This window comes from Lolium perenne, chromosome 3 (genome assembly GCF_019359855.2).
Source record: "Lolium perenne isolate Kyuss_39 chromosome 3, Kyuss_2.0, whole genome shotgun sequence".
Taxonomy (NCBI): Eukaryota; Viridiplantae; Streptophyta; class Magnoliopsida; order Poales; family Poaceae; genus Lolium; species Lolium perenne.
The window spans coordinates 315,731,344-315,754,167 of NC_067246.2; the positions used below are offsets into that span (position 1 = coordinate 315,731,344).

At 53.8% G+C, this 22,824-nt stretch overlaps 1 protein-coding gene and 1 long non-coding RNA gene across 2 annotated transcripts; both read left to right on the forward strand.

Annotated features, from left to right (window-relative positions):
- The first annotated feature begins 8,013 nt into the window (after positions 1-8,013).
- On the forward strand, positions 8,014-8,944 carry LOC127345555 (uncharacterized). The gene is made up of 2 exons (XR_007878746.2): positions 8,014-8,434; positions 8,577-8,944. It is a non-coding gene; the product is annotated as an uncharacterized lncRNA (long non-coding RNA).
- A 2,516-nt stretch (positions 8,945-11,460) lies between these two features.
- Positions 11,461-21,157, forward strand: LOC139838252 (uncharacterized). Its single transcript, XM_071827640.1, has 3 exons — positions 11,461-11,524; positions 19,880-20,218; positions 20,516-21,157. Exons 1-3 carry the CDS (start codon positions 11,461-11,463, stop codon positions 21,100-21,102), a joined length of 990 nt encoding a protein of 329 aa, XP_071683741.1. The 3' UTR covers positions 21,103-21,157.
- The last annotated feature ends 1,667 nt before the right edge of the window (positions 21,158-22,824 follow it).

Consider the following 22,824-nt stretch of genomic DNA (forward strand, 5'->3'; position numbering starts at 1 on the left):
GACGACGACACCTCCTCCGACGAACCGCCGGCCAAACGGTTCTGCCCCTGGCCGGGGAACCTCAGCGACTTCGACAGCGACGACGACGACGCTGACGAGGAGGACGAGGACAATGAGGGCCCGGTCGGCGGCCACTGGAGCAGCGACGACGAGCCCGCCGGGAGTAGCGCCGACAGCGGCGACGACGGCGACGACGAGGGCAGCGACGGCCCGTAGATGGGGCCTTTAGTATAGGACCAGTAGTAGTAGATGGGGCAATGTATCCCCTAGTACTTCCTTTTGAGAGCAATCAGCTCTTTATGTAAGAAATCTTGCTTATCAATGAAGAACTTCTCCCAATTTGATTTTGCCGACTTCCTTTGAGCTTAATTTAGCCGATTTCCTCTTGTACCGATCTTGCCGATTTGTCCCCTTAGCCAATGCGTAATGAGCCGATAGCAACGCATCGGTCCTTTAAAATTCACCCTTCAATTCTTCAACTGATGATTTTGAGATCTGGTGGATAATGTAGAGTCTTCAGGGAAGCCTTTGAATTCTTCCAACCAGACCTAATGGTCTTCTTCAAACACTCATCATTTTGTGAAGAAGGTTGCAACGAAAGATCTGCCGATGGTACCCCAATCGGCTCCTAAACAGAGCATCTACCAGGCCTGCTGCCCCCCGAGCCTTACTCGAGGCGAGAATGTCGGTGAGGATGCACCAAAGCCGATCACCTTTCTTCCTTCGAAAGCCGATATACCTCTTCTGTCAACACTGCTGAACTAGCACCAAGGGCGGAAAATCCTCGACAAGAAGGTTCAGGAACCCGAACCGGCTCAAGGCAGCTGAGGAAGCTCTCATTGTTTCCCTCCCTCGAAGAAACAGAAGGCCCCACAGCTGAACTGGACTTGGTGGAGAGACTTGGTGAAGATCCGGTAGACCTTGTATAATTGCACTAGAGTCAATGGCTGCGCATCGGCTTCGTTTCTTAGTTCTAAAGTCGATGCCCTTGCATCGGCTTCGTTTTTTTTTTTTACTGGCCGATTTTTCTAATCGGCCCCCAATGTTCCACTGTACACATGTTCACACGTTCATCTGGTTTAGGTGCCCCCCGAGCCGAATCTGTCAGGTAACTGCAGATATCGGCTCTGTAGTTTAGCCAAGGCATTGCATTTGCACGTCGGCTCCGGTAGGGCCAATGTTGATTCTTCTTAACTCATCAGCCGACGTAAAACCGCTGCCAAGTAAATTGATGTTGAGCACAAGCAGAACATGTGGTGAGGATAATTTTGGCCGATTGCTGGAATCGGCCTCCACATTGATCGAAGCGCTTCAATGAAGGTTTTGTAATGTTCCTTCATAGATCTTTGGGGGCCGATCCTAAGGATCGGCCTCGCCCTACTTGCTCATTGGTTTGCTCTTGCTACACGGTCAGGCCAGTGGATAAAACCAGCCTAACCCTGCCCTTTGTCACGTCGATGCGCTCGCAGTCGTCCAAATTTATACCTGAGAGGGGCTCTTGGCCTGCTGCTTCCCACGCGTTCATGCCAGCCGTTGAAATTTCGGCTGAGTCATCGGCCTGGACGACCTCTACCTCATCTCCATCCCACTGTATTATGCATTGGTGCATCGTGGAGGGAATGCAACAGTTGGCGTGGATCCAATCTCTTCCTAGCAGAACAGCATAGGTGCTCTTGCTATCGACGACGAAGAACATCGTAGGGATAGTTTTCCTTCCTACGGTCAGATCCACGTTCAGAACACCTTGTGTGTCAGACGCTTGGCCGTTGAAATCGCTCAATGTCACGTTGGTCTTGATTAGATCCGAGCTAGAGCGTCCCAACCGACGTAGCATAGAGTATGGCATAATATTGACTGCCGCTCCGGTGTCCACCAGCATCTTATTGACAGGCCTCCCATCGATATAACCTCGCAAGTACAGGGCCTTCAGATGTCTGTAACTTCTTTCTCGTGGCTTCTCAAAGATAACCGGCCGTGGGCCGCAGTCAAGTTGTGCCATAGGTGCCTCGTCTAATCCTGGAGCACTGAACTCCGAAGGAAGGATGAACACCATGTTTGTGCCAGCCGATGTTTCATCATCGGCTTTCCTCTGCTTGGGGCGCCACTCCATTTTCCGTGGACGACCCTCTTCATCCAGGGTTCGCTGAATTTTCACGGCCAGATCAGGCCGCGCCTTTCTTAGCGTGTGCAGGTATAACCTTTCGGCTTCCTCCAAGCCACGCAATCGCTGAACCCTACGCTTTTGGGAACGGCTAAGTCCATCAGGGCACCACCTTGGACGGTGGTACCTGTCTTCTTCTTCTTCTCCCTCGTCTTCCGAATCCTCGAGATCTTCCAACCGAGGGGACTCAGCGTGTTTGCTTTGTGTTGGGAGAGGCCCTAGACGTTTGAACACGGACACGTTGGCTGCCTCCTTCTTCTTCTGGTTGCATTCTGGGCAATTGCCGATTGTGGGCAATCGGCTCATTCCTGAATCCCAGCAGTGTCTGAAGAAGGGGCAGTCCCAATGCCTATCTTCGTCGCCTTGCTCCCTTGATTTTTCTTTGGCACGGCGCTCGTACTCCTCCTCATCGCGATCATGCCGACGATGTCTTCTGGCTTCTCTAGCCAGACGATCTCTTTCATCATCATCGCTGGATCGTCGGCGTTGGTCATACTGACTCACATACTTGTTGAGGAGGTGATCAGAGAGGGGTCGCTGATATCTTATGTTCTTCACTTCTCCCTCTGTGACGTAGCGCTTGCCATCGTGACGGAGCCGATCGCATGGAGCGGCCTCCTCTGTGTCCTTGCTACGAGAGCAGCTGCCCTCGTCTCCATCCTTGCCAGAGTGGTGCCCAGGTCCTACCATGTTGATACTGAACGAGGATCCTGGCTGGCAACCTTCAGGGTAAGTGCATTCCACCATGTTAACGGCGGGGAAGGGGTGAGTATCGACCTTCATGGCGTACTGGTTGAAAATCAGTCGTCCTTGTTCTATCGCCATTTGGATCTGCTGACGCCACACCCTGCAGTCGTTGGTGGCATGGGAGAGCGAATTATGCCATTTGCGATATGGCTTTCCATTCAGCTCTGAACCGTGGGGAATTTGAGACCTTCGGGTATCTTCAATCGCTTCTCCTTGAGCAGGAGGTCGAAGATTTGCTCAGTTTTGGTCACGTCAAAATCAAACCCTACGGGCGGGCCTGGTGGCTTAACCCATTTGCAGGACACGGGGTTGCCCCCGAGTCCATTCAGCCACTGCTACCTCTTGATCTCCCGCAGAAACTTCGTCTTCCTCTGCTTCGACCAGGACTACTGCACGCTTGAATTTGTCCTGGTACAAGTCCGGGTGGCACTGTTCATATGCTGACAGTTTCTGAACCATGTGCGCCAGCGAAGGATAGTCTGCTTGGGAGGCCATGTCCTTGATTTGTGAGGCAAGGCCCACCACTGCCAATTCGACTGCTTCTTTTTCAGTCACACGAGCCGAATAACATCGGTTCCTTAGATTTACGAAAACCTTTGGATGTATTCTGCCACAGTTTCTCCACGCTTCTGACGTATCTGTGCTAGATCGGCAAGGCCAGGCTCGGAAGCTTCTGAGTGAAACTGCATGTGGAACTGCTCTTCCAACTGCTTCCAAGTCCGGATCGAGTCCGGTGGCAACGAAGTGTACCACCCGAAAGCCGATCCCGTGAGGGATTGTGGGAAGAACCTCACGCGTAGTGGATCCGACGCTGAGGCTGTTCCTAGCTGTGCCAAATATCGGCTCACATGCTCGATGGAGCTGGAACCATCTGATCCACTGAACTTGGAGAAGTCAGGGAGCCGATACTTGGGTGGTAGCGGGACTAACTCGTATTCATCGGGGTACGGCTTGGAATAGCTGATTGTCCTCCTTTTCGGCACCATGCCGAACTGGTCCCTGAGGATCGTGCTGATCTGATCCGCGGTGCTGGCTGCAGGAGTCGAACTCTGAAGATTCGCCGGGGTGGCGTACTTAGCCAGCCATGCTTGCTTTTCCAGCTACTGAGCCAAGCTGCGGGAGCTGTGCTACGGAGGTTCGTCGGGGTGGCATATTTAGCTAGCCACGTACGCTTCTCAAGATCTGTTGCGACGTTCCTCTGCTTTCCCAGAAGTCCACGATGTTGCGGCCTGGTTTGTGAGCGCCCGATTACCGCGATGCGCACGTATGTGCACATGTATCCGTGAGGGATCTCCTTAGGCGCCTCATGCAAGAACTGGCAGTCACTAGGGTCACCACCGATCTTGTAGACGACGAATGCCGGTGAATTCGGCACTTACGGTGCTGCCAACGTAAATGGCAGCGGTGGACGGACCGGGAGTGGCATCTCTCCTTGGTGTGTCCGAGAGCTGGTCTGACGGAGAGTACTGGTGCCTCATGATCTCCTGGATCACCCGGAGAGCGACACGCTCCAGTGTTCACCAGGTTCTCGAGTGGCGGTGCGGCGAGTGAGCCACCAAGTAGTTGATCTCTGACGTAGGGACTGGTGCGTTCTTCGACGGGGCAGAGGTCTATCCCATCGAGTGCACCATCAGGCGAGAACCCCTTCCACCTGATGCCATGTGAACGGGTTCTGTGAAAAGAGCCGATGAGGTCGGCTTCGAGGATTGCTTTGACCTCGTCATACTTCTTCTTGAGCTCGTCGGTCGGATCCTCGTACGTGGTAGGGTGCCGTCCGCCATCTCAGATGTAGATGGCGATGTGGTTGATGACGAAGCTAGTCCCACCGGGCGTGCCAGAATGTGTTGCGGTCAAAACCCACCGGCGAGCAGCGACGGGCAACACAGTAGAGCCGGGAACAACTTAGGGCTGCGGCTGGCCCTGGTCCCTCCGAGCGACGGCCCGCAAAGCCTCTGGTACACACGTCCGATGCTGGTGCAAGGGCGTGCCACCTGACCTATACCTGGTCAGGAAGGTGATGGAGATGCCTCGCTTAGTTTCCTGCATGGCATACACGTAAACATTAAATACGAGCCTCGATCGGCTCTCAGGTTATCCTGTGAATCGGCTCAAGGAGCCGATCCACCCATGATTCGTACGAGGTGCACGAATATATGGTGGTCCTGCTTGATCAAGATAAAGCTAAAGCGATCTACGATGATTTAGGGTTTTCACCGCATAATCGGATCATCCTACTCACGATTGGGCCTCGCGGCCACGCACGGTGATCGTAAGCCGATCCTAGACAAGGCCTAAAAACCAACACGAGGTTGATCCCCGGAACATCCTGTCTAGGACTAGCAAACGACACCCTACGTGCCGCTGGATCCTCCAACCCTTTGTAAGGCCTAACTATTGCAGATATTAAACTAATCCTTGAAGAACAAGGAGCAACCGTAACGGATCGGATCTACTAAATAATGATCAAGCGGGGTGCCGCCCCTACACCTAAGATAGGTGTAAGGGCGGCTAGATATGCAAGGGTTGCACTACGATAGCATATGATACGAAAAACAATGCTAACCCTAACATATCTGAGATAACTACGTTGCCCGCCATCAAAAAGGCTTCAGTACGAGCAACGCATGAACAACGTAATAAGCTTATGCTGCCTAGATCGCAAGATGCGATCTAGGCAGCATGATGCTTACCGGTAGAAACCCTCGAGACGAAGGAGTTGGCGGTGCGCCGAGATTGATTTGTGGTTGAACGTTGGTTGTTGTTTATTTCATAAACCCTAGATACATATTTATAGTCCAGGGGACTTTCTAACGTGGGAATAATCCCAACCGTGCACGAGGCAAACTCTAACTAATCGACACGTAATCTACTATGTTACAGATACAAGGGCAAACTAGCCAAACTTTGCATAACAGGCCGATTCACGTAATTCTTCCATGTATATTCTTTAAATCCATCTTGATCGCGGCCCACCTCTGACTCGGTCAAATTCTGGTGATAACAGGGGCATCGATAACCAACAGGTGGTTTTTGTCTCCTGTCATACTGGACCAAATATAAGGGAGGAGGCAGGTAGCAACGCAAGTTGACTAGATCACGATCTGCTACAACTTCTCCACGATATTCCCTCACTCTACCGATCTAGGGAGGCCAAAAGTGACGGGAAGACTATTCCCACCGACGGCCATCCAAAGAGAGGTGTGCCGGCGGCGTTCTAGATGACTACATCGAAGTGTAGATCATCTTCATTAACCACGGCATGGGCTACACCATCCCTGCATCGAGCAGGCATGGGAATCCTCCAATTACCTGTAAGTTAATCTCATAATCTTTGTTAGGTTCTTTAAAGCATGATCAGTTTAATATTTCCCTAATGATGAATTAAGTTCTATCACATGTTAATCACCACAATTTCAGATTGCAATAATTTCATAATCACGGCACGCGCGCATCAATAGAACTCCTTGATGGCCTTGTCGTTGACCACCCATCCTTCCATCTCGAGGGTTAATTCCTTCTGAGTCCGCAGCGGCCCCTCGGAGAATTCGCAGAAGAGCTTCTCAAGAGCAGCAGCATTGCGGAGCAAGAACCTGGCCAGCGTCCTCTCGGCCCTGCCGCCTTGGTAGTGCACGAGTTTGATCCGCCTTACCGTGCTGCTCAGGCAGGGCGGGAGCGGGATGGCCGCCAGCTGATCGGAGTCGATCGTGTCGTACTTGTTGTGGTGGAGATTGTGCACCTCTAGGAGCTCCGTCTCCTTGCGGTCGTGGGAGTAGTGCTGGCGATTGATCCGGGACGATGACTCGGGAGGTGCTGCTTCGAAGAAGAGGGCCAGGAGCTCAAGGTGAGGGGCTTGCGAGAGGATTGTGCACGTCGCGGCGACGAGGTCCGTGCCGGTGCCGTCTCGCGGTACACGTCCGAACAGCTGGAGGTTGCGGAGGGCCTGGAACGCCGGCAGAGCCACGAAGCAGGACCCCATGTGAGCGGCGCGGAGCTGCAGGCGTTTCGTGGTCGATGCGAACGGCTGCAGGAACGAACTGAGCGCGGCGAGCTGCTCCGACGTTGTTGCCTCCTCCTCGAGGCAGACCGCGCAGACGTCGACCTTGCACGACGTGATGGACGGGAAACCGCCGCGCACGGTGAGGAACGAGTTGCTGGGGACAGCGCCACGGTACTCGAATGAGCGGAGCTCTGACGCGTCCACGGTGACGGTGGCAAGCTTGTGGCAGCACAGGAGGGCGAGCCGGCGGAGGCACGTGTTGTCGAGGAGCGACAGCATTGTCACCGTGGCGCAGGCCTCGAGGGTTAGGTCCGCGAGCCGCGGGCAGGCGGAGATAAACTTTTGCACGTGCTCCTCCTCGTCAGGGACGTGGGTGAGGCCGAGCGCCTGGAGCGACGGCAGGCTGATAGCCTCCGGCGGGGAGAGCCTGCAGGAGGCTAGGTGGAGCGATCGCAGCGCCGCGCAGGAGAAGAGCCGCCTGGGGACGGTGTATACTGCAGGCGGGCGACTCCACCACCGAGAAGCCATCTCGTCGACACTAGAGGCGACATCGTCGTCCTCGTCAACACCCTGGGGGTCAACGGGAGTCTTCCCGTCGTCCTCCTCCTCCTCGTCGTCAGAGCCAACGACAGCGACAGCGTGGCGGTAGGGGTCTGGGCGGCTGCAGACAGGGACACGGCGCACGCGGAGGTATAGCTTGAGATCGGGGGCGGCGTGCTTCATGGCATAAGTGAGCCACTGGTCCACAGTGAAGGCGTCGATGCCGGTGTAGCTCTCCATGGCGACGCGGAGTGCGCGCAGCGGCGCGGATGCGGCGGCTGGTGCTGGTGGGAGGCTGCGGGCGATGAGGGCTGCATTGACGAGGGCTGTGAAGGGCGGCTTCGGGTCGGTCTCTCGACGACGGTATCCCTCGTCGTCGTACTCGGGGATGGGTGCTTCCGGCTCTTCCATGGAGACGGTGTGGACACTGGCGAAGATGTCCCGCCACCGCGACGAGAGCACGGCGGCGCGCGCGGCCTCCTTGGTGTCGAGGAAGGAGAGTACGTGGCCGAGCACGCTGTCGCCGAGTATGCTTATCCGCACAGGCGGACCTTAGTGGGGGCGAAATGGGCCGTCGCCCCCCCAGCAAAAACAAGATTTTACTAGTACCCAGTAGTATTTTCGGCCCATAAGAGGGATAAGGCCTTATCTCTTTTCCCCTTCCTAGTCTGCATCGTTGGTTCGAAAAAAAAGGCTCGTCTGCATCGACGTGAGGACGTCAGCAACCGCGCTCCGTCGCTCCTGATGCCGGTCGACCGCATCCCGTTCCTCTGCCTCCAGCGCTGCTTCTCCGTTGGAGCTCCACCATCTCCTCTCAATCTGCTGCTCGCCCAATCCCACCTCCAGGGTGCCCGCTCGCTCGAAGTGCCTCCCGGCGACCTCGGCTGAATGTTGCAGCTGCGAGCTACTGCCTACCGGCCGGCCGGCCAGCGAGCCAGCGAGGAGAACCCTCTCCGTTCTACGAGTTTCCCACCAGCTGCTAGCTGCTGGTAATTTCTCCTCTCATGCTGCAGTCCCAATTTTAATTCATCTCTAATTCTTGCATCTTAGATTTAGGGAAAATTCGAGCTAGGTATAGAGTTTTGCCGTAAAATTAAATTGCGGTTTACAGATTTTTGTTTCTTTGTGTAGGTAGGAAGTACTGATGGGCAGGCCGCATGGGCAAAACCATTAATTCATTTTACAAAAAAGTGAGAGATGAATTTGAAGTTAATGAAGTAATTCCTAAACGTGAAGAACCAGTGTTTGTTCATGTCCATCCCCATCTCTTGTTGCTCAAATATGAACAACAAAATTAGAAAGAGAAGGTTACATCGTACCCACTGATCAAAGAGATGATGTAGTGTAATAATTAATTATAATACTACATGGTTCTATGACAACCTGTAGCACATCACATAGTTCTTTTGTTCTGGAGTAGTTTAGGCATATATTGCTGCTAGAAGTTTATTTTGTGGAAAAATCAATCCAATTATATCAGTTTCTAAAAATACTATAAATTCTAGCTTGTTGCTGCATAATTTCATTTTCCATAAAATTTACATGTTATTTTCGCGGCTTCGCCCTCCCAAAGATTTTCTGCAAGGTCCGCCACTGCTTATCCGGTCGTCGCACTGGCGAAGATGCTTATCCGGCCGAGCACTGGCGAAGATGTCCCGCCACCGCGACGAGAGCACGGCGGCGCGCGCGGCCTCCTTGGTGTCGAGGAAGGAGAGTATGTGGCCGAGCACGCTGTCGCCGAGCATGCTTATCCGGTCGTCACGCCCCGGTCCGGCGTGGCCGGCGTTCAGCTGATGATCCATCGCAAGGTGGAGACAGGCGCGCGATCTCCGGATCTGGGTCTCTGGAACGTTTATGTGTCGGGATAGGATGAGAACCGACGTTGCCTTTGGATACGGATACCCGACATATGCTGTTTATTGTAGATCGGTAGAAGAAAAAAGGAATACGTATCATGTACGTACACGTGCGTTCGAGTCATCACGAGTCCGGACTAGCTCCGGACCCAACCAGTCATGGAAAATGAAAAGTGACATTTATTATTTTTGGGAGGATAGGGTTTAGGGTTTTTTCCTCTCTTTTCGCTTATCCTTTTCTTCGCAGCTTATCCTTTTCTTCCCCTCATATGCATGGTCGGCTACGGAAGCCATCGGTCTGCCCACGCTTGTTGCCCTCCTACCGGCCCACGGAAGCCAGAGGTGGTGGCAGTCAATCCGACGCTGGTGGCAGTCAATCCGCCGGAATTGGCCGAAATCGATCTCGGGCGGCGAAGCATTGGTTGGAGGCCGCAGGCTCCATTTTGGGCTCGGGAAGAGGAGGTTGGGTGGCAGAAGGTTCAACATGGGCGCAGGAGGTGGCGGCGGAGGCGGGACGACGACCACTGAGGGGCGGTGGCGGGAGACGGCGATGACGAGGGCAGTGGGGCTCGAACGGAAACTTCCAACGCAGCAGTTTATGCTCTCCCACGCTGTTTCACAAGTTTTACGAAGTGCCTCTTGAATTTGTATATATACAAAGCGGAGAGGCAACTATAGCAAGCTTGCTATAATTTTGTATGGGGCGACCATCTATACAAAGGCTCTTAGAGCAATGTTTTTGAAGCAAATTGCTATATTTTTAAATTTTAGTAATCCTAGACATATATATACAAAGGATGTTGGAGATGCTTTAACAAGAGAAGCCATCCAAAGTAGTCTTGGGCTATTGCATGCCATGATACTCTAATAAGAGACCTATGGAGACCGCGTGAAATGCAAGCATGAAGCCGAGACACACAGTATGCACCAATGCCGAACCATCCTCCAACAATATCATATTTGAAATCATGCATTTCATGTTCTTGTGATTCAGGAATAGTGAGAATCAAACTGGTTATGGATGATTGGTATAATTCCAAGAGTTGAGCTCTTGTGGGTCCCAAATATAAAAGTATAATTTAGTCTTTTGTTATACTCGAGGAGGTGCCATGTTTTGGTGAGTGAAGGACTACAGCGAGAGGGGGAATCAAGCGAGGAAGAAGGTAAGCCCTGGAACTGGATCGATGGTGTCCAGTGGGCTTTGGACTAAAATTCGTTGGACCTAACTGGACTGGATCTCACTGGACATGGATATTTAATGGGTATTAGATCTAATGATATTGGACGGACTTCGGACCTAAAAACTGGATCATCCCACGTCCACTGGATAATGTCGTGCGCATCAGCGCCACATGCATCGGCCGCCACCAACCGTCGCATGCGACAGTGGATGGAAAATTAAATTCTAAAAAATGAAAAAAAAATGACTGCATCCTATCTCTGCTTGCACAATCTCCGGCTGATCTCCCCACCCACCACGTTTTGCCCTCTCCTCTCGCGCCGCCGGCCGGCCAGCCATGCGTTCCTCCGGCTGATCCTCCCTCCGCTAGCTCTCCTCATGTCCGTCCCCAGTCCCTCTTGGACCTGTTCCCCAACCCGATCGACACCACTGTCCTCAAGGTGATAAGGTGTTGCCCAATCTTCTCAGTAAGCAACGGTGGTGATGATGATCACGGGGTGATAGCAGCGGAGATAACTTAATGAAGTGGATGATAACTTGTATGACGCAACGAGATCTCTCGATTGGTCCCTGTCGCCAATGCAACAGCTCTCAACCCTGCAAGATATTCGCAACTCCACACACTTGCGCACGTAGCCGCCGACCACCAAGCGGTAAGTTGCAACCTTCTAATTTCCAATGGAACAGCAGATCACACAAGACTTTCAGATCTACACCAAATCAAGCAATATGGTGTAGGGATTCAATAGTTTTGCATAGCAAACAACTAAGAACTAGGGTTTATCTTAAACGTGGTCTAAACAACTTTGGGGCGTCCTGGGCACTTATATAGGGGTTCAGGATGACCTCAGGTCAAAAAGTACGAAAATAACCGACCCAGAATAGATCTAGTCGAGACAGACTCGGGCTCGGCCGGCCTGGGGGCCGGTCGACCGGGCCTGGGACCGGCTGGTCCGGTCTGGACCGGGCCAGAGCCCGGATGGCGACCGGGCGGGCGTCCAGGCTTACTGGATACGCCCCGGCTGGCACAGGCGTGGGGCCCGGTTTGGACCGGGCTGGTCCGGCGTGGGGGCCGGTCGGACGGGGCTGATACGTCTCCAACATATCTATAATTTCTGATGTTCCATGCTTGTTTTATGACAATACCTACATGTTTTGTTCACACTTTATGTCATATTTATGCGTTTTCCGGAACTAACCTATTGACGAGATGCCGAAGTGCCAGTTCCTGTTTTCTGCTGTTTTTGGTTTCAGAAATCCTAGTAAGGAAATATTCTCGGAATTGGACGAAATCAACGCCCAGAGTCTTAAAATTCCACGAAGCTTCCAGAACACCCGAGAGCCACCAGAGGGGAGCCCTGGGGGCCCCACACACCAGCCTGGCGCGGCCAGAGGGGGGGCCGCGCCCCCCTATGGTGTCGTCGCCTCGTCAGCCCTCCGACTCCGCCTCTTCGCCTATATAAAGGTCCCTGACCTAAATCTTCGATCCGGAAAAGCCACGGTACGAGAAACCTTCCAGAGCCGCCGCCATCGCGAAGCCAAGATCTGGGGGACATGAGTCTCTGTTCCGGCACGCCGCCGGGACGGGGAAGTGCCCCCGGAAGGCTTCTCCATCGACACCGCTGCCATCTCCACCGCCATCTTCATCACCGCTGATGTCTCCCATGAGGAGGGGGTAGTTCTTGATACGTCTCCGACGTATCGATAATTTCTTATGTTCCATGCCACATTATTGATGATATCTACATGTTTTATGCACACTTTATGTCATATTCGTGCATTTTCTGGAACTAACCTATTAACAAGATGCCGAAGTGCCGATTCTTTGTTTTGCTGTTTTTGGTTTCAGAAATCCTAGTAAGGAAATATTCTCGGAATTGGACGAAATCAACGCCCAGGGTCCTATTTTGCCACGAAGGTTCCAGAAGACCGAAGAGGAGACGAAGTGGGGCCACGAGGTGGCGACACCATAGGGCGGCGCGGCCCAAGCCCTGGCCGCGCCGACCTAGGGTGTGGGCCCCTCGTGACGCCCCTTGACCTGCCCTTCCGCCTACAAATAGCCTTCGTCGCGAAACCCCCGATGCGAGAGCCACGATACGGAAAACCTTCCAGAGGCGCCGCCGCCGCCAATCCCATCTCGGGGGATTCAGGAGATCGCCTCCGGCACCCTGCCGGAGAGGAGAATCATCTCCCGGAGGACTCTACGCCGCCATGGTCGCCTCCGGAGTGATGTGTGAGTAGTCTACCCCTGGACTATGGGTCCATAGCAGTAGCTAGATGGTTGTCTTCTCCTCATTGTGCTTAATTGTCGGGTCTTGTGAGCTGCCGAACATGATCAAGATCATCTATCTGTAATTCTATATGTTGTGTTTGTTGGGATCCGATGAATAGAGAATACTATGTTATGTTGATTATCAATTCATGTCTATGTGTTGTTTATGATCTTGCATGCTCTCCGTTACTAGTAGATGCTCTGGCCAAGTAGATGCTTGTAACTCCAAGAGGGAGTATTTATGCTCGATAGTGGGTTCATGTCTCCGTGAATCTGGGGAAGTGACAGAAATCTCTAAGATTATGGATGTGCTGTTGCCACTAGGGATAAAACATTGGTGCTATGTTCGAGGATGTAGTTACTGATTACATTACGCGCAATACTTAATGCAATTGTCTGTTGTTAGCAACTTAATACTGGAGGGGGTTCGGATGATAACCTGAAGGTGGACTTTTTAGGCATAGATGCATGCTGGATAGCGGTCTATGTACTTTGTCGTAATGCCCAATTAAATCTCACTATACTCATCATAATATGTATGTGCATGGTCATGCCCTCTTTATTTGTCAATTGCCCAACTGTAATTTGTTCACCCAACATGCTGTTTATCTTATGGGAGAGACACCTCTAGTGAACTGTGGACCCCGGTCCAATTCTCTTTACTGAAATACAATCTACTGCAACTGTTCTACTGTTTTCTGCAAACAATCATCATCCACACTATACATCTAATCCTTTGTTACAGCAAGCCGGTGAGATTGACAACCTCGCTGTTTCGTTGGGGCAAAGTACTTGGTTTGTGTTGTGCAGGTTCCACGTTGGCGCCGGAATCCCTGGTGTTGCGCCGCACTACATCTCGCCGCCATCAACCTTCAACGTGCTTCTTGGCTCCTACTGGTTCGATAAACCTTGGTTTCATACTGAGGGAAAACTTGCCGCTGTACGCATCACACCTTCCTCTTGGGGTTCCCAACGGACGCGTGCTGTACGCGTATCAAGCTCTTTTTCTGACGCCGTTGCCGGGGAGATCAAGACACGCTGCAAGGGGAGTCTCCACATCCCAATCTCTTTACTTTGTTTTTGTCTTGCTTTATTTTATTTACTACTTTGTTTGCTGCACCAAATCAAAATACAAAAAAATTAGTTGTTAGTTTTACTTTATTTACCGTCTTGCATTCTATATCGAAAACACACAAAAAATTAGTTACTTGCATTTACTTTATCTAGTTTGCTTTATTTACTGTTGCTAAAATGGGTACTCCTGAAAATACTAAATTGTGTGACTTCACAACCACAAATAATAATGATTTCTTATGCACACCTATTGCTCCACCTGCTACTACAGCAGAATTCTTTGAAATTAAACTTGCTTTACTAAATCTTGTTATGCGAGAGCAATTTTCTGGTGTTAGTTCTGATGATGCTGCTGCCCATCTCAATAATTTTGTTGAACTATGTGAAATGCAAAAATATAAAGATGTAGATGGTGACATTATAAAATTAAAATTGTTCCCTTTCTCATTAAGAGGAAGAGCTAAAGATTGGTTGCTATCTCTGCCTAAGAATAGTATTGATTCATGGACTAAATGCAAGGATGCTTTTATTGGTAGATATTATCCCCCTGCTAAAATTATATCTTTAAGGAGTAGCATAATGAATTTTAAACAATTGGATACTGAACATGTTGCACAAGCATGGGAAAGAATGAAATCTTTGGTTAAAAATTGCCCAACCCATGGACTGACTACTTGGATGATCATCCAAACCTTTTATGCAGGACTGAATTTTTCTTCGCGGAACCTATTGGATTCAGCTGCTGGAGGTACCTTTATGTCCATCACTCTTGGTGAAGCAACAAAGCTACTTGATAATATGATGATCAATTACTCTGAATGGCACACGGAAAGAGCTCCACAAGGTAAGAAGGTAAATTCTGTCGAAGAAACCTCTTCCTTGAGTGATAAGATTGATGCTATTATGTCTATGCTTGTGAATGATAGGACAAATATTGATCCTAATAATGTTCCGTTAGCTTCATTGGTTGCACAAGAAGAACATGTTGATGTAAACTTCATTAAAAATAATAATTTCAACAACAATGCTTACCGGAACAATTCTAGTAACAACTATAGGCCATATCCTTATAATAATGGCAACGGCTATGGTAATTCTTATGGGAATTCTTACAACAATAATAGGAACACACCCCCTGGACTTGAAGCCATGCTTAAAGAATTTATTAGTACACAAACTCCTTTTAACAAATCTGTTGAAGAAAAGCTTGGGAAAATTGATATACTTGCTTCTAAAGTCGATAGTCTTGCTGCTGATGTTGATCTTTTGAAATCGAAAGTTATGCCTAATGAAAATCATCATAATAAAATTGTTACTATAGCAAATGCCATCCAAGTTAGAATTAATGAGAATATAAGATTGATGGCCGAATTGCGTGCTAGGTGGGAAAGAGAAGAAAATGAAAAAGAAGATAATATAGCTAAAGTTTGGACTATTACCACCACTAGTAATGCTAATGCTACACAAGTTGATGCACCTCCTACTAATACTAATAAAAGAATAGGTGTTAGCAATGTTTCCACTTCTAATGCAAAGCGCGAGAAACTGCCTGAAACTGCTAAAACTGCTGAAACTGCCTGTGATAAAACTGCTGAAATTTTTTCCAACATTGGGGATGATGATCCCACTGCTTTAGATTATAATGGTTTGAATTTTGATGATTGCCACATCTCTGAAGTTATAAAGTTCTTACAAAAACTTGCTAAAAGTCCTAATGCTAGTGCTATAAATTTGGCTTTCACGCAACATATTACAAATGCTCTCATAAAAGCTAGAGAAGAGAAACTAGAACGCGAAGCTTCTTGTCGTGGTATCGTCACGGCATATGCCATAGGGTGGCTAATCGAAGTGGTTCCTGAGGGATCTCACGGCGGTATCCGGATGCGGGTATGGGCACGAGCGACACGGCGACGTACCCAGGTTCGAGGCCCTCCGATGGAGGTAAAACCTCTACTCCTGCTATGAGTGTATATGATGATCACACAATACAATGGTGCTCCTAGAGCTGTGTCCGGCTGCTCCTGCGAGGCTAAGGGAGACGATGGTCTCTCTCACCGGGCAGCTCTGTAGGTGGGTGAAAGCAATAAATGATCGATCCCCTGCACGAGAGGGGGTAGTGCGGCTTATATAGGCACCGGCACTTTACATATAAGACCCTATAGTTTACTGGCCGGCTTGGCCGGCTCCGGCTTCCGCTCCTTCCCGAGGCGGTGACGTCAGGAGTGGTTGAGGCATCGTGGCCTGTCCCATCCGGCTGCCACGGTCAGCGGTATGGAGAGGAGGTGTCCCTGTCTCCGCCAGCCACTGTAGCCAGTACGGATCGTCGTAAGCCCTGACGGCCTGTCCGGCGCGTGGCACTATTGCTCCACAGTGCCCCGCGCTTTACGGAAGATGGAGTCAGCGTGGACTCTAGGAACCCGGACCACCAACCCGGTTCCTTCCAGTGCAAGACTCGCCAGCCTCGAGTCGGTCTGAGGTACAAACCCCAGTCGGATATGGCTTGTAGAAGCCGGCCCAGCTACAGCATTGGTGGCCGTAGCCAGGCCGACTAGGACCTAGAGCCAGCCGGCTTCCGGACCAGCCGGCCACGGCGCCAGCCGGCTGCTCCTCAGCCGGCCTTTGCCGCGAGCCGGCCAGTGGCCGGCCGGCTGCTCCGCGTCCATTGCCCTATCCGGGGTCTTCCCCCCGACATTAGCCCCCGAAGCTGGCAAGGTCCTGCGTTTAGAAGGACCTAGGCAGGTTTTCCTGGCTTCTCGAATATATTTGACGGCACTAGGAGGGGCCGACTGAGAATTTCCATTCAGCCGGCTGCGCCCTCATCCGGCTCGTTCCTGCCGGCTGCTTCTAGCCGGCCGCTTTTTACACTTGTACAATTTTCGCTTTCTCGCAAGATCTGATGGCGTCTCCGCCTTGCTGATGAATTTTGGTTCGGATGGAACTTATCGTCCGGCTCCGGCTTGCGGCGCGCCGGAGTCTCCGCCGCCTCGGGCCCTGCGCCCGACTTGACTGGTCTGACGCCTGGCCTGGCGGTCGGTTCGTCTGGTCACATCAATGTCCCTCCGGATCCGGTGCGGTAGTGGGCGACGTGGTGTGGCCGTTTCTGGTAACGGTAGCGGTCGTGGGAGGAGTTACGGCGCAGTAAATCCGGAGACGTGGCCCACGTCGGCCACTTGGAGGCCAACCGCCCGCCGCGGTCGGCTATAAATGCCACGGGGGCGGTATCGAGGCGGCACTTGCCCCTTTCTTCCTCCTCGCGCTCCTGCCTCGCTCCTTCTCTTCACTCGAGCTCTTCGCTGCTCCGACGCCGTTCCTCTTCCGTTCTTCTAGCGAACCTCAGCGAGCGGTTGCCCCGACGATCTTCCGCCGAGCTGCCGCCGCAAACCCGCCAATCCGGCGCCACGGGGCCACGCGCATCGACGGCGCGCCCTTCTCCACCGCGATCTCCTCCGGCGAGGAGCGGCTCTTCTTCGCCCTTCCGCCTCTCCTGGACCTCCTCTTCTTCTTCGTCCTCGATGGCCCAGCCGAGCGGCTCCTGGAAGGGTTCCTATATGCAGGAGGACGACATTGCCCGGCTCGTGCGCCTCCGCCGCATCCCGGCGGGGGTGATTACCAGGGCGCCGGGCGCGGAGAAGGAGCCTCGGCCGGAGCCCGGCGAGCGCGTGGTCTTCGGCGCGCATCTCGACCGCGGATTGGGTCTGCCGGCTTCCAACTTCTTCCGCCGGTTCCTCGACCACTTCGGCCTGCAGCCGCACCACCTGCCGGCCAACGCCATGATCCTCCTCAGCTGCTACGTGGCCTTCATGGAAGGCTACGCCGGCTTGTGGCCGGACGTGGAGTTTTGGAGCCGGCTCTTCTACATCAAGGCACAGACGACCGAAGGCCGCCTGAGGACCTGCGGCGCCGCCTCCATCTATCCTCGCACGGGTACGTCCTTCCTGCGGATTCCGACTGTCGATTCTGTAAAGAATTGGCAGATGTCTTTCTTTTATGTGCGGAACGAGAGCCCGGCCTTCGACCGGCTCAACCTGCCGGAATACAACCCGGCTCCGCCAGTCGGCCGGATCAACTGGGGCTACAACCCCAAGTCCTCGGACCCGGACGCGGAGGTGAACCTCTTGTGGGACTTCCTGGGCGAGTGCGTCGCGGAGGGCCGGCTGAGTGCCGAGGACCTCCTCTGCACCTACATCTCGCGCCGGGTCATACCGCTCCAGTGGCGCGTCCACAAGATCGGCCATATGTCCGGCCGGCTCGACCCGACACGGACGTCGAAGGTGGAGCTCTCCAAGTCCCAGGTGGCTCACCGGGTGAACAACATCACCAAGGCCAACATGCCGGACAACTGGAATTGGGGGCTGCCGCCTTACAACCGGGAGCAGCCGCCTGAACTGGTAAGTTTAACGTTTTTGCCGTCTTCCGGCTTGCGGCTGCGTGGCCGACTTGATATTTATCTTGTTGTTTTCAGCTTTTCACCCGCCAAGGCATCGAAGATGGCGACTTGGCGACGAAGGTCTGGACGCCGGATCACATCGACCCGGCTGACCTAGCCGGCGACCAAGCCGGCGACGACGATCTGCCGGTGGTGCAGGATCAGGGCGGCCAGGGGGAGCATAACCCGCCGCCCTCGCCTGAGCATGAGCAGGAGCAGGAGCAGGAGCAGGAGCAGGAGCAGGCGGAGCCGGCCCAATCCGGCACGGGGCCCATCCCGGCGGTGCCTCTGCGCGCGGTGCCGCCTACGAGCACGGCGACTTCTGCGCCGAAGGGGAGGAAGCGGGCCGGCGTCGGGTCTACGGCCGCTTCGGAGGCGAGGGCCAAGAAACAGCGCCGGTGGCGCCCAAGAAGGTCCGGAGAAAGCCGGGTGAGTTCTTTTTCCTTTGTTGTTTGATTCCTTTTCTTTCCTTCCTCTCTGTACTTATCTTTTCTTGCTTGTTCAACTAGGGCCGCGATTAAGTTTACCCAGGAGGCGGCTCTCGGCAGGCTCCTCCCGTCACGTCGCCGCTTCAGCGGCAAAGGAGGGAGCCAACCCCGCAACCTTCAGCACGCGCGCGCACGCCGCCGGCTGCTAACGTGCCGCCTGCGGCCACGCCACCTTCTGCGGGGGCGTCTTCTTCTGCCGCGCCTGGCGGCGGAGACCAGGGTCAATCGGCGCGCCGGCCGACCCTAGACGACATGTTCCCGTGCCGCGCCCCGTTTGTGGAGCAGGCAGCCGGAGCTGGCAGGGGCATGCCATCTGCGGCTGGAGCTGGAGCTGGTGGGGCTGCGCCGCCTTCGACCGGAGTCGGCGGGCCCGCGCCCAACGTCGTGGTGCCGGAGAGCTCTCCGGAAGGAGCGCCTCAAGCACCGGATGCGACGGCTCCCACCGGGCCGACTGCTTCGACCGCGCCGCCTCCAGCTTCGGAGCCGACGAGGAGGGAGCCGACCGGGAAGGAGCCGGCGAGGGAGGAGCCAGCGCGCTCGAAGGACGCCGACTCCCGGGCGCTGGTGAGGACGAAGGGCCCGCCGGGCCCAACTGAGGGCCTTCATGTGGCCAAGGGGGCCCGGCTGCTGCTTGTGCCGTCTGCCTCTGACTCCAGCCTTGGCTCGGCTGGCACCATGGAGGCTGCGTGGCACAAGGCGGATTCTTGCGAGGTGTTCAACCGGGAGGGACAGCCTGGTGCGGCGCCCATGAAGATGGTCTTCTCCGGCTACCGGGCCAGCCTTAAGAACAAGGCCGCCGAGGCCCTTGCCCAGCTAGCAACGCTGGAAGATGCTGACAAGGTAGATGTCTTCTTGTTTTTGCAATTTTGTTATTATCCTGGTAGCCCTCCGAGGCTTGGTCCGGCTGCTTGGAGCCGGTCCGGGTTTCGTCTGGATATCTGATTGTTTCTTTCAGGCGGTTACGGAGCGACGCACCGTCTTGTACAACAAGGTGGTGACTAGCTACCACAAGGCCAAGATCGAGCGAGCCGGCTTGGCTCGCGAGCTGGAGGCTGTCAAGGGTGAGGCCTTCTCTCTTTTGACTTGCTTTTCCTGTGAGTTTCTTTTTTACTGACGGCCCATTTTTGCCGGCTTGTAGCTGAGGCCGCCCGGGTCCCGCAGCTTGAGTCGGACCTCCGAGTTGCCCGCGCTCAATGCGCCACAAGTGAGGAGGCGAACCGGGCTGCTGCCGCCAAGCTGAAGGTGGCTGACGGGGAGCTGAAACGGCTGCGCCTCCTTGAGGCTAACCATCTCAAGGAACTTGCCGCCCTCAAGAAGGAGCAGGAGGAAAAGCTGGAGGGTCTGAGCAAGCGGTTGGAGGAGGTGGAGCGGCAACGGCTTTCGCTCCAGCAAGAGGTGACCACCAAGTCCAACGAGCTGTCGGCCACCGCCAAGCGGTGGTTGGGGGAACTTAGCGCGCTCGACCGCGGCTTGGCGGGTGAGTCTTTTGTCTTATGCCTTCCCTTTTGCCGGCTTTCGGCCGTCGGCTGCCGGCTTAGGTTGGCAGCCGGCGGCAGAAACTTGATTTTTTCGATATCTCCATCTTCGGGCTGGGGGCAGTCGGTTCTTGCCGGCTGTCGCCAGGCTTACTTTAGAGCTTCGGAATCTCCATCTTCAGGCTGGGGGCAGTCGGATCTTGCCGGCTGCCGCCAGGCTTACTTTAGGACTTCGAAAATTTGCATTTTTCAGCTTATTTCGGCTTTGATGGCTTCTGACATGCTTTTCTTCTTTGCAGCGGCCTTCCCTGAGGCGCAGGAGGAGGCGTTAGCGGCTGTTGGCAGGGCGCGGGAGGATCGCCGGCAGGCCACTGGGGAGCAGAGCTCCGACTGCTTCACCATGGACGACTATCTGGCGTCCATCGCCGCCCGCGTGGAGCCGGTCACCAAGCTTGGCTGGGAGCTGCGGAAGGCGGCGGAGGAGCTGGTCCGACTGCTGTGGCCGACGGAGACGCTGCCGGAAGATCTCTCCAATCTCATCGCTTGGCTGGACAGGGCTCCCGACCGCTTCTTGGACTGGAAGGAGTCGGCCACGCGCGCCGGAGCCGATATGGCGCTATCTTTTGTGCTTTCCTGGTATAACGAGGTTAGCCTCGACCAGTTGGAGTTCCGGCGCGCCGACGTGGAGGACAAGCTCCCGACGGAGAACAAGACTGCTCGGCTTGCCCGCGCCTGCGCCATTGCCGACTTCGTCGACAAGTCCATCTTCATCGCGGACCCGAATCCGCCGTCTGACGACGAGGAGGAGGAGGCTGAGGACGAGGAGGCGGACGACGTGCCCGAGGATGACCCGGCAGCCGGCTCTCCTGATCCAGCCGGTGCTTAGCTTCTACCTGTCTTTCAATTGTTGCTTTTGCCAAGACAATTCGTTAAATCCCCGGGATGCCGGGTGCATATGTAAGACAATATTATTATCCTTTTATTAAGGCACGCTTTAATGTGTTTGTTAATCATTTGTGTGCCGAGTTGCTTTCTTTCGACTCATTCGCTTTTTCCCATCCGCCCCACTCTTTGGCTGTGCTCTTGCCGGTCGCACGTCCGACTTGCGATCCGTCGCCGGATCAAGAGCGGGCCGCTGGGTGAGGCCGACAGTATTTCAGTTGAACGGGCTGAATTCGGCAATCCGGCACTTTAATGAAAAGTTGCAAGTCAACTCGCTTTTACTCTTTCCCTTAGTCGTTTTTCGCGTGCCGGCTCCCTAGGCCTTACTCCCGCCAGCCGGACAGCCGGGTTGCGGTCTGTAGCTGGATCGGAAGCCGGCTGTCGGAAACCGGATCACGTTACTGAGCCAACCACGTGAAAGGGTTCAAGCCAATTGGCGAAACGAAATAGAGTATGCGAAAAACTTGTCGGAAACGGCGCTCTCGGCGCAAGCTTTTTCATAACTTACAAAAGGGATACAAGGGATACATACGTTCCTGCTCTCATGTGTAAAATGGGCGGAGTAACCTGACATTCCAGGGACGTTTAGTCTCCTCGTCAGCCTTGTCCGGCTTGTTTTCTCTAGCCTCTTGGGCATCTATGAGATAGTAGGAATCATTGCCTACTGCCTTGCTCACGATGAAGGGACCCTCCCATGGGGATGATAGTTTATGCTGTCCGGCTGTCCTCTGGATCAGCCGGAGCACTAGGTCTCCTTCTCGGAATGCTAAGGGCTGGACCTTCCGGCTGTGATAGCATCGAAGGCTTTGCTGGTAGATGGTAGATCTAGACTCAGCCAGCAGCCGAGCCTCTTCGACCAGGTCAACTCCATCTTCGCGAGCTTCTTTGGCTTCGGCTTCTGTGTAGAGCTTGATCCTTGGCGCATCATGCTCGATATCAGTCGGCAAGACGGCTTCGGCCCCGTATACGAGGAAAAAAGGTGTGAAGCCGACTGAGCGGTTTGTCGTTGTGCGTAGGCTCCATAGCACATTGGGCAGTTCTTCAATCCAGCAGCCGGCTGCTCGCTCGAGCGGCTCCACCAGCCGGGGCCGGATGCCGGCTAGTACTAAGCCGTTAGCCTTTTCCACTTGTCCGTTGGACTCTGGGTGTGCCACAGAAGATAGGGCCATCCGGATCCCCATTTCCCCGCAATAGCGAGAGAAGATGCCTTGGGAGAAGTTGGTGCCGTTGTCGGTGATGATGGTGTGGGGGTAGCCGAATCTCACAATGATTTCCTTGAGGAATGTGACGGCTGTGGACCCGTCCAGTTTCTTGATTGGCTTGGCTTCGATCCACTTGGTGAATTTGTCAATCATCACCAAGAGATGTGTCATGCCGCCTCGCGCTGTTCTGAATGGGCCTACCATATCCAAGCCCCATACGGCAAATGGCCATGTGATGGGGATGGTTTTCAAGGCGGAAGCCGGCTGGTGTCTCTGCTTTGCGAAGCGCTGACAGCCGTTGCACTTCTTCACCAAATCTTCTGCGTCTCTGAGCGCAGTCGGCCAGTAAAAACCGTGCCGGAAGGCTTTGGCCACTATGGCTCTGGATGAGGCATGATGTCCGCACTCTCCTTGATGGATTTCCCGTAGGAGTTCAATCCCTTCAGCCGGCTCGACGCACCGCT